The sequence below is a fragment of the Protopterus annectens genome, chromosome 9.part0 (genome assembly GCF_019279795.1).
Source record: "Protopterus annectens isolate FY-2018-M chromosome 9.part0, PAN1.0, whole genome shotgun sequence".
Classification (NCBI taxonomy): Eukaryota; Metazoa; Chordata; order Ceratodontiformes; family Protopteridae; genus Protopterus; species Protopterus annectens.
The window spans coordinates 1,519,700,635-1,519,713,948 of record NC_056743.1 but is presented as its reverse complement, the minus strand read 5'-3'; the positions used below and the strand labels follow the sequence as shown (position 1 = coordinate 1,519,713,948).

The 13,314-nt window shown below is 38.7% G+C and overlaps 1 protein-coding gene across 2 annotated transcripts in view; it reads right to left on the bottom strand.

The window, feature by feature from the left end:
- Positions 1-3,607: 3,607 nt before the first annotated feature.
- The window catches only part of VARS2 (valyl-tRNA synthetase 2, mitochondrial), a 1,808,135-nt gene continuing 1,798,428 nt past the window's right edge, over positions 3,608-13,314 (bottom strand). For both annotated transcript variants that reach the window (XM_044084462.1, XM_044084463.1), the window contains exon 30: positions 3,608-4,944. In XM_044084462.1, the coding sequence (XP_043940397.1) occupies positions 4,864-4,944 (81 nt within the window). In that variant the 3' untranslated portion in view covers positions 3,608-4,863. The remainder of the gene's footprint in view (positions 4,945-13,314) is intronic.

The following is a 13,314-nucleotide window of genomic DNA, read 5'->3' as shown; positions in this document are numbered from 1 at the left end:
CTAAAAACTCATTTCACTGAACTGCAGTTAGTATATATGGCACTGTGTAGAGTACTGTAAGGCAAGTAAAAGGTACATGCTCTTTTCCCCAGTGCAGTGTGATCCTGTAGTTAGTATATATAGTTGGGGGATGGGGGCGTAGGCCCCCCAATTACTTTGAGTACATATTGTCTTTTGCAGAGAGTTAGTCACTGGTGTTGCAACTAATCATGTCTATTGTTTAAAATGTATTGTTTTGACGTTTTTGGTAAAATACAAAATAAAACACACCCACCAATGTGGGGGGCTGTGCCCCCCCCCCCAATTATATAGACCAACTCCAGGATCACACTACAGTGGGGAAAAGGTCATATACCTTTTACCTGCCTTACAGTACTCTACACCATGCCATATATACTAAGTTCAGTTCAGTGAAATGAGTTTTCAGTAATTTGCATTTTCAGCTAAGTGGTCGGGGTGAAATGAGATTCAACAAAAGAAAGTAGACCCTTGAAAAACATACTGTTCCACAGTTCTTTGTGAGCTATCTAAACTTTCTTCCCGAAAAATACTGGGAATATTCACAGAAGGGTCCGTGGCCATAAAATACGAATATGAACAGCTATTAAACAAACTATTATTTAAGGCATCTGTTTTTTTAAGTGTTTGCACTCCTTGAAGGCTCTTATGCAGAGAAGCTAGAGGTGAATAAATTTATTACAATATAGTTCGTGGCAGTTGTTTTTTGAATTCACTTTCTACATCTGACTGAGAAAGATTACTTTCAGTAACCCTTACATCTGAAATTGGGAATGAGGTGGTGATCTATTAATGAAGTACAAGGGAATCACAGGATGTTCCATTACAGAAAGAAAGGCACTCTATGTGCAGAGTTGAAAAGTGCAAGTGGACCGTCAGCAGGTTCGCTTATGTTTTATTAAGCACCAAAGGACCTTCAGGTGTCTCTTGCGCAAATATTAAGTGCTGATATGCCTACATCATCATTGTTGAATACAGCTAAAAGGTAAAATTACCCTGTGTTTTATTAAACACAACAGGAGCTGCACATTTCTCTTTTGTGCAGGTATTAAGTGCTGACATGTCTACATCATCACTGTTGAATTCAGCTAAAAGGTGAAACTGCTCTGTGTAAAGGCCAAACTCGTGACTTTCAGTTTATGAGACTAATGCACTTACTGCACTAACTAGCCTACAAAATGCAGCTCTCTATTACTTCAATTTCTTTATACAGTCTAAGTGTATGTATATTTTTTATTCTGTTTAGCTATTTTCATTCTATTTAAAATCCATCACCCTTTCATTACATGCACATGAATATTCTTTCATTTCTTACTAAACAAATCTGATATTGTCACTGCAAGTCCAATGATGAGTTTTTTGTGTGTGTGCACCTAAGAAGTCTGCCACATTCATTACATGCACATGAATATTCTTCAGAGTGGCAAGCAACAGATTACACTGACAGTAAAGTTTAGGTTTCAGATGGGGGGTGGGTGATGCTACCCTGCTTTTTCATGATCAGTTAAGATTCAAAAAGTTAATCACTATAATTTAATGTGTCTTTTGACTCGGAACTATTGCTTAAAATGTAAAAGCTTACAGTTGTATCTTTTTTTTTGCCTGCTTATTATGTCTAAATCTACAGTTTGCCCTCTATCATGCTCAAATCCACAGCCTGAAAGTCTTTTTATGAGGCCGATCCACTACCTATTTTATTAGCTTGGCTTCAAAACTAGCTTTTGTGCATTGATATGTCTTTATATATTCCAAAACATGTACAGCTATGGAATATTTATCATTCCTTGATATGAGTTATTAATCTTAAGCTTATAGACAGAGGTTAAGTTCTCTCTAAATGACTGAATACATTTGTCCCACAATTAGGCAGTCCTTTTCATTACACATTTATACACACATCTCCGACTACTGCTATAGCTGCATGACATATAACTCCATACCTTGTCATAGAGCTGGATGTGGGTGAGTTTGCATGGGAATACCTGAGGACGTTAGACTGGAGCCTCATCTACTTGACAGTCTGCATGTATGGAGAAAGACTGAAAAAATGTAAATTAATAAAGTGACAATTTTTTGAAGTGTAACACACTGTAAGGGTTTGTGCTATTTAGCTCTGAATTATAAAGATGGGACTTGATACCCACATCAGATGACTGTACCACATTATATGCACTAAAGTATATTCACCGGAATGTATTCACTTGCCTTTTATGTTTATGATCTCCTTTACTTCACTGAACACCTGCAGATCTTCAAGTATCTATATCCCCAGCAGACTACTAATCTGAATGCCCCAAAGCTCACCGCAAGCCAGTCCCAGACATAACCTTTCAATGTGCAGCGATGATTCATGAAGAAGCACAACCCACAGGACTGTGGATAAAGCGTTTTTAATGGATGGAGAGCGAAGACAAATTGCTAGCAGGATGAATGAGACCTAGGCAGTCCTACTTTTGAGTGACTAGACAATTTCCATCCGTGTAATGATGTGATGTATAATGAATGCATATGAGTACTATGTTGCAAGTCAGGCAATCTGAGTGGTTTTCATAATGAACATGTATGTTTGTGCACAGATGCTCCCACAAAAGCAAGAAGTCTCCTTGTGTTGTATTACTAGCACAGTACCCTAGACAGCAGGGTGTTGATCACTATAAAAAAAAAAAACACTAATAGAACAGTCGATATACAAATACCACTAGGCCAGTGAAATGAAGCTGCGAACACAAGAAAGATAAACAAAACTTTAATAAAATCACTCTGGCGCCTCAGCAAAAAAGCCTTCCAAGAATTAATAATTCATAGCAAAAACAGCTCTGATATATAGAATACACACAATTAAATGCAATTAAATAATTAAAAAATCGTGACTGTTTTATTCAAGTTTTATCTTTCTTGTGGTCGCAGCTTCATTTCACTGGCCTAGTGGTATTTGTTGATCACTTCACTATCACCTTCTCCCTTCCTTGGCTCATTCAACTGTGAGTGTAACTAGTGGTGGAGACAGATGTGCTGAATGTGTGCAAGAGGGTCAGCAATTCATCCCACTTTACAGATGACATGATAGGATTTTTATTCAGGTTTAACATTAATTTACATATGTTACACCCTTTTTTTTAAACTAGAAACATCTTTATTAAATTATCATGACATAGGCAATCATACATTTATATAAATGAAAACAGACTATACTTACATACTTTAATTGCAAATATTGTATATCATTTATAATCTATCCAGTCATTACCAGACATTACACAGCTCATTCAAATCCTGCCTTCTTTTAAACCTCATTCCTCCTCCAAAACATTATTCTGCACGTACTGGTCCCACAATTCACAATTCCTATTTTTTTCTATGTCATTTGCTCCTACCCTTTTCTAAAGATACCATTTCGAGCTGCTTTATCTCTGTTACTATATTAACTACTTCTAGTACAGTTGATTTAGACTTTGATTCCCTTTTCTAATAACTGCATTACTGGCAGCCACCATAATTAGACTCAGCAAGGCTTTACAATGTCTAGGCAATTCCAATTCTGTTTCATAACTCAAAAATCATTTCCCTAGTTCACCAATTTACTCACCCAGTATCTCTGACAGAAGTGTCTGCAAGAAATTTTTAAAGTCTTCCAACTCTTTACACTCCCAGAAAATATGTTCCCAATTACCTCTTTCTTCCCCAACATACCTCCAACATTTGCTTGCTATCTACATAAGGAAAAAATCTCTGGTGTCCACTTCGGATATAAAAAAACCTATGTAAACTCTTCCAAGCAAATATGCTAAACCTTCAAGACTTTGCTGCATATTTGGGAAACATACATATCTCACCATTGTTTCTTTGTGAATTGCTTATCCAATCGATCTTCCTAATCCTTTCTAACCTCCCTGTGACTGATATGTTACAGCCCTTCTTCCCAATTAAACTGATAAGAAAAGATACCAGACCTGGTCTTAGCCAAAAGGTCAAGACGTAAATTGGTACATAGCTCTTTTTCTTACTGTACTCTACTGAATCCTTAACTCTGCACCAGTTAATGTTTTTTTTTCACAGTTCACAGTAACTGTGAACATATGCTTCAGGTTGATCATAAACAGAAGTATTTACTGAAATCCAAGAATATTGTTGGATCCATTAGAGAGACTGTACAAAACAAGTGATTATCCCTGCACTGAAAAAATATTAAATACAATGAGGTTTCACAAAATGATTCAGCTAGCAGACAAAGCACAACTTATACTACTGTCCTATCATGTCTGTGTGTACATATATGTGTGTATATATATATATGTGTGTGTGTGTGTGTGTGTGTGTGTGTGTGTGTGTATATATATATATATAGAGAGAGAGAGAGAGTGAAGACCTGCAATTCTTTTCACAGGAATATAAAGAACAAGGAGAACATTCACCTGTGACACTGGAAATACCACGTATAATTTGAAAGCATCACATGCAAATAATTGACAAGCTATAATTTATCACACTGGTATTCTTCATCATCACAGATAACAGACCTGGGATCTGTGCCTTTGGCAGAATATTAGTTAAAGTCATGATCTGTATTTCTAGACAGGAACACTATTTAGCGTATTTTAAGTAAAAAATTAATCCACTGTTAGCTCCTGTGGAAATGGCAAGCACCACCAGTCACACTACATAAATAATGTTTATAGTAACAAGCTATGTTAGGTGAGTAAGGTTTATATCTTGAAAAACTCCTGTGACTGATAATGTAAGTACAAGTTCTCAAAAGCCTTTCTCCACTTGACATGGCCACAGCATGAAAAATCCTTGGTTACCAAGTGACACAATTCATTTCAATTTGTAGGAACAAAGATCTTTTCAAGTAGCATTCTTCACCATTTGTTGCATATGGCTTATGACCAATTTTATCTTTTCCACCTCAGTTTGCAATGCCAAAATCTGAAAGAAGAGAAAAAATTAAAGTTACAATATAGCTGATAAGCACCTCACTGAAAAACAAATGAAAGATTCAAAGTGCAGACTTTAAGTCTTTTTCATCTCCTTCAGGCCTTCTTACTGCCATCCTACTGACTCATCTCTTCCTCCCTTCTAAGGATGAAAACCATACCATTCATTCTGCAACAAAGGTTACAGTCTTATGGCCACTTGTTTTCTGCCCAAGGAGGAGAGCTTCACAGCCCATTAATTTCCTGGTAGGAGGCTGTTATCGGGCATCAATAGGTCATCATTTGTCATAATGGGGATTCCTAACCTAACCACTCCCCATGGTACCTGGGAAGCTCTGTTTAGAGTCACTGCCTATGCAGACTACCTGTTGGCAGACCTTCACTCACTCCCATACTGTTCCTTTATTTGTGGAGTGCCTTTTTCACATGCCTCCTATGGATGCATTCTTGTGGCCCCCTCCTAAACAGGAGGGGTCAGTGGTGCAGTGGGGTTAGCCACTTCCCTCCCCTCTCCATGAGAAAGGGTAAGCCAGTATCACCCATCCACTCCCACCCTTCCCACCTGCTCCTTTCAATGCTCAAACTGTTAATCAACCTTGGGCACTGTCAGGGCTTCACCATTCTATGTCACAGAGCTAGACTACAATGTTTATGCCTGAAGGTCACAATCTAACTGAAACACAAACCTTAAAAAGGCAGCAAGGCTCCTTCCAAACTCAAAAATAAGTTGAAAGCTGCAAATTCAATTTGATCCAAATGTACTGAGCAAGCACAGTTAGACTGGACTGATGGAAGTTATGACCTAGTAAAAGCAAATACAAATTCTAAACAAAGGTACCACAGAGAAAGAAAAAAAAACTTGGTAACAGAAGATGCATACACAGTTTAGATGTAATACAAAGCAGGGATTTTCAACTAAATAATGTTGCCATAGTCAAAATCTAAACATCCAGAAGTAAACAGAAAAATGATGCAGCAGATCACCAAATGTAGAGGTGGAAGAGAATGCCAATCAACTGTTGTAGACTTGCAACAAAAATTATAAGGCCAATACACAAAGTTCAGAGGCCTCAGGACTGCACAAAAATGTTAAGTACTTTGACAAAAGCTGCATGCATAACATTAACAGGTTCATGAAAATATGAAATTTCTCTTTTCATCTTATTTTTTACAAACATGTGGAGCTGCATGTCTATGAAATCAGAAGAGAATCTGATGCAACGCAAAAAAAATGCAAGACATAAATAAACAAGATAGTTACAAGTTTAAGTCTGCTGCAGACACGCAGTATGAAAAAAAACTGCAATGGCACCAACATCTCACAAAAACACAGATTTTGATGGTACACAGTGGCGGCTGGTGACTTCAAATTAAAGGGGAGCTGCAGGAGACAGCTGAATGGGTGGGCCAATGGGAAGGGGTGTGACCAACTGGAAAGGTGTGGAGCTATTCTCAAAACCACAACAACTGGAACTTTAATTAAATACTCTGCCCTGGGTGCCAAACCATCATTACGAGAGTCCAATCAAGACAAAATGAAGTGTACAAGAAAAAAATATTTCAATGCATTGGCTACATGACAACTTACTTAATATCTAGATGGAAATACAAAGGTTGTGAGGCATGAAAAAATAAATTGCTTTTTAAATACATTACTGCAATGCCAGTCAAAATCAAGTATAAAATAAAACAAGCAGCACTCAGCTCAAACCACTTCTCCTTGCACTGCAGTTCTAATTATAATTTATATTCAGCTTTATAAAATTACCAAGTAAAATGCTGAAAGTAGCAATCTCTGTGATACCCCCACTTGTAAAAATGTTTCTTATCCAAAAAGACCTGATGCCTGACAATAACTATCGACTTGTTTCATAGGGAACACATGATCAAAGTAAAAAAATGAACAGCAAATGAGAAACAAGCTCAAGATAAATTGCTTAAAGGATTACTGCACAAGATATGGACCACACATGATATATTGGCATTCTGTTTAGTTTACGGGTAAAGCCTGCAAAGATAACTGCAAGTGTCCAACAAATGTAACAAGCTTCTGAAAATACTGTAATCCTGTCCTTTATTTCAAATACTGTCATATGCATTTCAATAACTAAGGCTTATACATTATCTAGTTATGTAAATATTCTCTGCATGGCAACAATGAAAAGGCTTTCAATGTTGGTAATTCTTTAACAGCATGCTTATTAAAGCTTACTTGCATCTTACAATCTCCAACAAGCTTACCTGATGGTCAATAAAGCATTGCTACTTTAATACAGAGCAACAGGGCACTGCAACAGCATGCATTTTCTGAATAATAAGAAGCATAAATCAACAGTATAAAAATATGACAGAAAACCAGAACATTCTGCAAAATCAAGGACACATGAAAAGCCAGTCGTACGTGTGGTCTCCCTTGGATGGGGGAATACTCTGCACACTTACACTACATAACTGCTCCTTGCCTTGCTTGGACACATCCAGAGCCACTACAATGGGAAGTGGGGTGCAAAAAGTAGGTCACAGTTTGAAATGTCTCTGGCTGACGGTGATGGCTATGACACTCATACCTCTCAACCTCAGAACAAGAAATCTGGACAAAGCATACACAGAAGTGGGACACAGGCCCAAAAATAAAGACAATGTTTAAATATTGCTCTTATAAACTTAGAAAGATAATAGAATAATAGTAGGTCTTGCATTAGTATGAATTTTTGAAGGTATGAAATCTGAAACCCAAATGTCTGCCATTATTTTCTAACTTCAGTCTTTAATGATTTGCTACTAATTTGCCAGAAAACCACAATTTTATGAAAAACAGACCAAAAATGTTATGCAAAAATATACAATTGCCACACAATACAGCTGGGAACCTGTCAAAGAAAGGACACCTTTTTAAAATTAGTACTGTTAACTTGAGCAGCTGACAAAATAAAATCATCTACATGCATTTCTGAAATAAAAGTAATCGATAACTCTGATCATTACAGTTATTTATAATTGTAAACCCTCCATGTTTTCTTCCAAAATTTCCATTTTGCAGAGGGATTATTAGGGGAAGAGCAACATTTTGAGCCAAAATTGGGGACAGTTAAGAGGTTTGGATATTCCTAATTCTGCAAAGCGATTTATTTGCACGTACCTCTCAACCTCTTAATGCAGGAAATCTGGACAAGGCCAAATATATTGGGAGAACATGCAAATAGTACTAAAAAGTGCTCTTGTATAAACTTAAGACAGTTGATAGAATAACAGGTCTTGCTTTAGCATGCATTTTTCTGAAGGTTATGACGTCTGAAACTCAATGTCTGTCATTATTTAGTGACTTCATTCCTAAATGATTTGGCAGAAAACCACAAATTTTATGAGGAACAAACCAAAAATAAGAAGCAAAAATCTATTCATTCTGCAAAATTCTGGACAGTTGAGAGGTATAGTTCAGCCGGGGCTGTCTGAGTTTGCCCCCCCCCTCACAAAAGGTTGAATGGAGCGTCCCCCCTGCAGCCATTCCAATGTCCCATTCCTTGGTTATTTCGCCCCATTTGCCATAAACACTGTAATGTGCATACTGCTTTACTTCTGCGATGATATGGATTTCATTTGAAAGTTTTATTTTATATTTTACAGCATAAACCCTAATAGATATCTGCTAAACAAAGCAATGCAGTCTCACAATGAAAATAGACTTGGCATTAAAACTTCTCTGCCCTTGAAACTCATATTCATTGAAACAGCATTGAAACCCACATTCAAAGAAAATACATTTTGCCAGTGGCAGATAAAGATTAATTTTGGGCTGTTTTCAAATCATAGGCCCCTTGAATACGAAACATACACATGCTATTTGATACACCTTCCTGACTGTATTAAATTATATTCCTTGTACAATACAGTACAGTTGTTGGAGGGCATTTTAAATTTATTGTTTTGAACATTTTTCCAGTAAACAATGAAACAAAATGCATGCACCAATAATGACAAAACTGCCCAATTCAGAACATTTCCATCATAAAAGTCTACTCAAACTTCAACAGTCCACCAGTATCAGTAAATATGCATGATCTCTGAAGAAGTAAAAGTCATCTATTAATGAAGAGGTTACTGCTAGCAAACAACTTTATATGTCATTGTTTCATCTACAAATAAAGTGCCTGTTGCCCTTGAGGAATAAATTGTTCATGTTGCATTAAAAATATTATAATGCGAGTAATTTCGCAATAGGGAATGGATGGCAAACTGATAAGAGGACCATAGTTACTAGGTATCTTCGCCAAAGAGGAATGCAGCATCCATCCCCTTTACAACAGAGTACAGTATCAGCAATGGATCTACCTACTGTGGGAGTAGAACCCACAGCCTTCTGCATCAAAAGCAAGTACACTACTTCGTGTGCTATTTACAATGCAAGCAGACTTGGCATAAGCAGCACTAAACTTTTGTTCCCCTACAGCTCTCAGCTCCTTGTAAAATCTACTCGACACTCAGCTGCATCTCTGAACTTTGCAGCACAAGAAATCTGGACAAAGCCAAAATTTATATGGGGGGGGGGGGGGACAAAAGCCCAAAAACCAGGAACACATTTTAAACATTGCTTGTATAATGTTAGAAAGTTGCTAGAATAAAATGCTGCTACCACCATACATTTCACTGCCAAGTATTGAACCTAGGTCCCTGTGCAAAACAGCCAGAGCAACATACCACTATGCCAAATCATCTATTTTTATGAAAGAAAGGAAGACCGAAACTTAAATGGCTACAGTTTAGTGAATTCAGTTCTCACCATAGCTGTCAACATCTTAGCACAAAACACCTGAACAAAGCCAATAATGGGGGAATACAGCCCCCAAACATATTCAGTGAGTTCAGTTATCACCATAGCTCTCAACCTTGGCACCAAAAACCTGGACAAAGCCAATAACGGGGGAATACAGGCCAAAAAATAGGGACAAATATCCAGTGAGGACACCAGAGCAAACCCACACAAACACAGGGAGGACATGCAGACTCCACACAGAAGGCACGCCAGCCAAGAATCAAACCAGACAACCCATAGCTGTCAGGCAACACTGCTACCACTGCCTGTTTTAAGTAACAAAAATACAGAAACCACAGATTTTATGAGGAACAGAACAGATATGAGGCAAAAATCTGCAAATGTTTTAGAAATGGTGGTGGGTAGGGAATTCCGGCTGTTGTCACTTGGGCCCAAGGTACAGGGTTCAAGTTTTATTCTCTACCCACCACCATGAAGCACCTGGGGCATCACACACACACACACACACACACACACACACACACACACACACACACACACACACACACACACACACACACACATTTCCAGAAATGCAGTCCGATCGGTCCTGCATGCTGTGGTGTCCGCGATCCTGTGCCCGCCCGATCAGTCCTCCATACTGGCCCGCGCATGGTGTGGTCTCCTGCGAGATGTGAGGAGGCTGGAGCCTCCTGCTATTGGTCCAGCCTGCGGGAGATGTAGTTCGGTGACCTTCCGGTTTGTGCGGTCATCATCGCACAGATCTCTGGATTGGAAGGGCGGAGTTTCCTGCTTTTCCTATCCGGACTGCCTAATTGAGCAGTCTGGAGCTCAGGAATGCCTGAGCATGCATGCTTGGGGTTCTGGTCTGCCTAACACAGCAGTCAGGAACTAAGCACGCATGCGCAGAGTCCAGGAGATATTTTTTTATTTTTATATGTTCTACGGTGGGTGGACTTACAGGTGGGGGACCCATTTTACAGGTGGGAGGGCTGCAGTCCCACAGTCCTATAGCATGAGCCGCCCCTGATGGTACATAAGATCCATTCAAGTCAGATTAACCTTTCCATTATTTGTTGGTTAAGATGCAGGACCTTCTAACTTAACAGCTTTCAATAATCGCCCTAAAAATTTTAAATAAGAATCACCCTAGCCTTGTGCCACACATTCTTAAATTAAGCCACTGGTTTTGATCCAAGTATCTTTTCAGGAATGCTGATTCTCAACTGTCCAGCACTCCTTCTGTAAATAACACTTCTCCATTATCTCTGATAAATATAGGGACAGTACTAAGTAGTAGTACAGAACTCTTCAGTTTCATCATGTGGTGTAATAACAACCCACTGCCAATGAAGTTTGTTTGCAATGCAGCCAACTAAGTAGTCTGCAGGAAAATCTTTGATACTGAGCACCAGAATGTGACATTATGGTAGATTAAATCACATAGCCGTAATAGCATGAAGGACAAGCTATGTAGTTTACCCTATTTGTACAGCTAGCATATTTCAGCTGCCCTCCCCCATATCCTTCTTCTCACCCACCACCCATGCCAAGCTTTCTTGTGGGATTATGTGGTCTTACAGTCCACTATCCTCACATGGTAACACATTTCATTTACCCACTGCTGTTTTATAAAAAAAATACCACTTAACATGCAAGCTGAATTATGAACACAATGTGGCAGATATGTCTCCTCCCCATCTTTGCTTGTAGGCTGTGTACTGTACCTCTCTGTCCAAGTGTTATCTGCACCCATATAGTTCCTCTTTTGTGTCCATATTCAAATGAGAACAGATTTAGCTCTTACAATCTTTCGTAACCCTGGTTCTTCACTCCCTTTACTGCTCTAGCAGTCTTTCTCTGTGCCTTCTTGAGTATCTTGACATCATTATCCTTATAACAACACAAATGAATATGTTGTTCCAGCTGGGGTCTGACCAAGGATCTACTGAGGGGTAGAATAACCTTTCTCGCGACTATTCCTTCAAGGATACAGTACAACCCCTTAATGGCCTTGGCTACAAGTTTTCTTTGTTTGTACCATGTGGTTTTACTTTTCCTGCTACCACCACCCAAATTCCTTCCAAGTGATCTGTACTTTGTATGGGTCACTCCTTTCAGTTGTATTCCACTTAAGGATTACTCATGTGGAAGTGAAGCACTTGACACTTTCCTGCCATTTCTCTTTCTATGGTGCCAATTTCCTCAGGTGTCTCTGAAGGCTTGTTCTCCATCCTAAACTGTCCCTCCTATTTTATTGTCATCAACAAATAGTTTGCTCCTGTTGTCAGTGTCACTCCTTATGTCTGAAACATGACACAGTGACACCAGTGACTTATTTATTGACAACTGATTGGTGGGAAAGTTCGGCTGGGTATAAGCCCATTTTCAGTGGAAGCCCAAGGAGAAAAGCTCCGAATTATTACAAAACATTTTAAAAGCAATACTTTTACAATTCTCAAAAATAAAACAAAAACATACAATAACAGACAATACAAAACCACTGGTTAAGAATCGATATTTGTATGACAATCATAATATTTAGAGAAATTTTAGACAGTTTGTAGAAAAATTAAAGGTAAGTTAGTCTAATACAAACAAGAATGGCAATATGAAAGGAGGGAAAACAGGCTTATGTATATTTAGGGAGAAAGTGAGGGAAGACAATTTGATACAAGTAAACGAAGAAGGGAGAGTAAAGGAGGTATAAGGAATGAAAAGATACTTATTCACATTTAGGGATATAGTTTATCCTGATTTTGAGCAAGAACACAGCCAGATTTTAGCTATAACTCTTTCAGAGTGGCTTTGAAAGAGGAGAGGGAGGGTATTGACCTGATGGATAGAGGTAAGGAGTTCCAGGCCTTAGCAACCTTGTATGAGTGCAGAGAATGCCCAGCAAATTTTCTAGGTTTGTAACTAACCATTTTTGTTCCTCTGGCAGGGTTCCCTTAACTACAAATTCTCAATTGGAAGAACTCCCTCCTTAGCCTTAACAAGCAAATTAGATCACTAGTGAAAACATCCAAAGCCAATTGTGAATTGAAACTAGCCCCCAAAACAAAAGGTAACCACAAAGCCTTTTTCAGTTAGGTCAGGAACCTCCATGGCAAAGCCCAGGTTTATTCCAAATTAGTTCTTAATGGTACCATTTACACTGATCCTGTTAACTTAGCCAACTTGCTAGCAGATTGGTTCAGCGCAAATTTCACCCCCCCGTCCCCTCATGGCCCATTAGACATCCCCGATAATTGTCCCGCACCTCACATCTTCATAGAGCAAGTGTTAAAGGCCCTATCCAAGGCAAAGAACACAGCTTCCATGGGACATGATAGTATCCCAGGTTGATTCTGCACCATCTGCAGCAAGAACTAGTCTTGCCATTGAGCACCCTATTCAACCATAGCCTAAGTACAGGCTTCATTCCAGCAGAATGGAGAACTGCCATTGTCATCCTCTTGCACAAAGGTGGTGCCACTACTGACCCTGGAAACTATCGCCCCATTAGCTTTACAAGTCTGATGTGTAAGGCCATGGAGTGTATTATTATGGACCTCATAAACAAGGACATAGACAATCTTCAAGCACTTG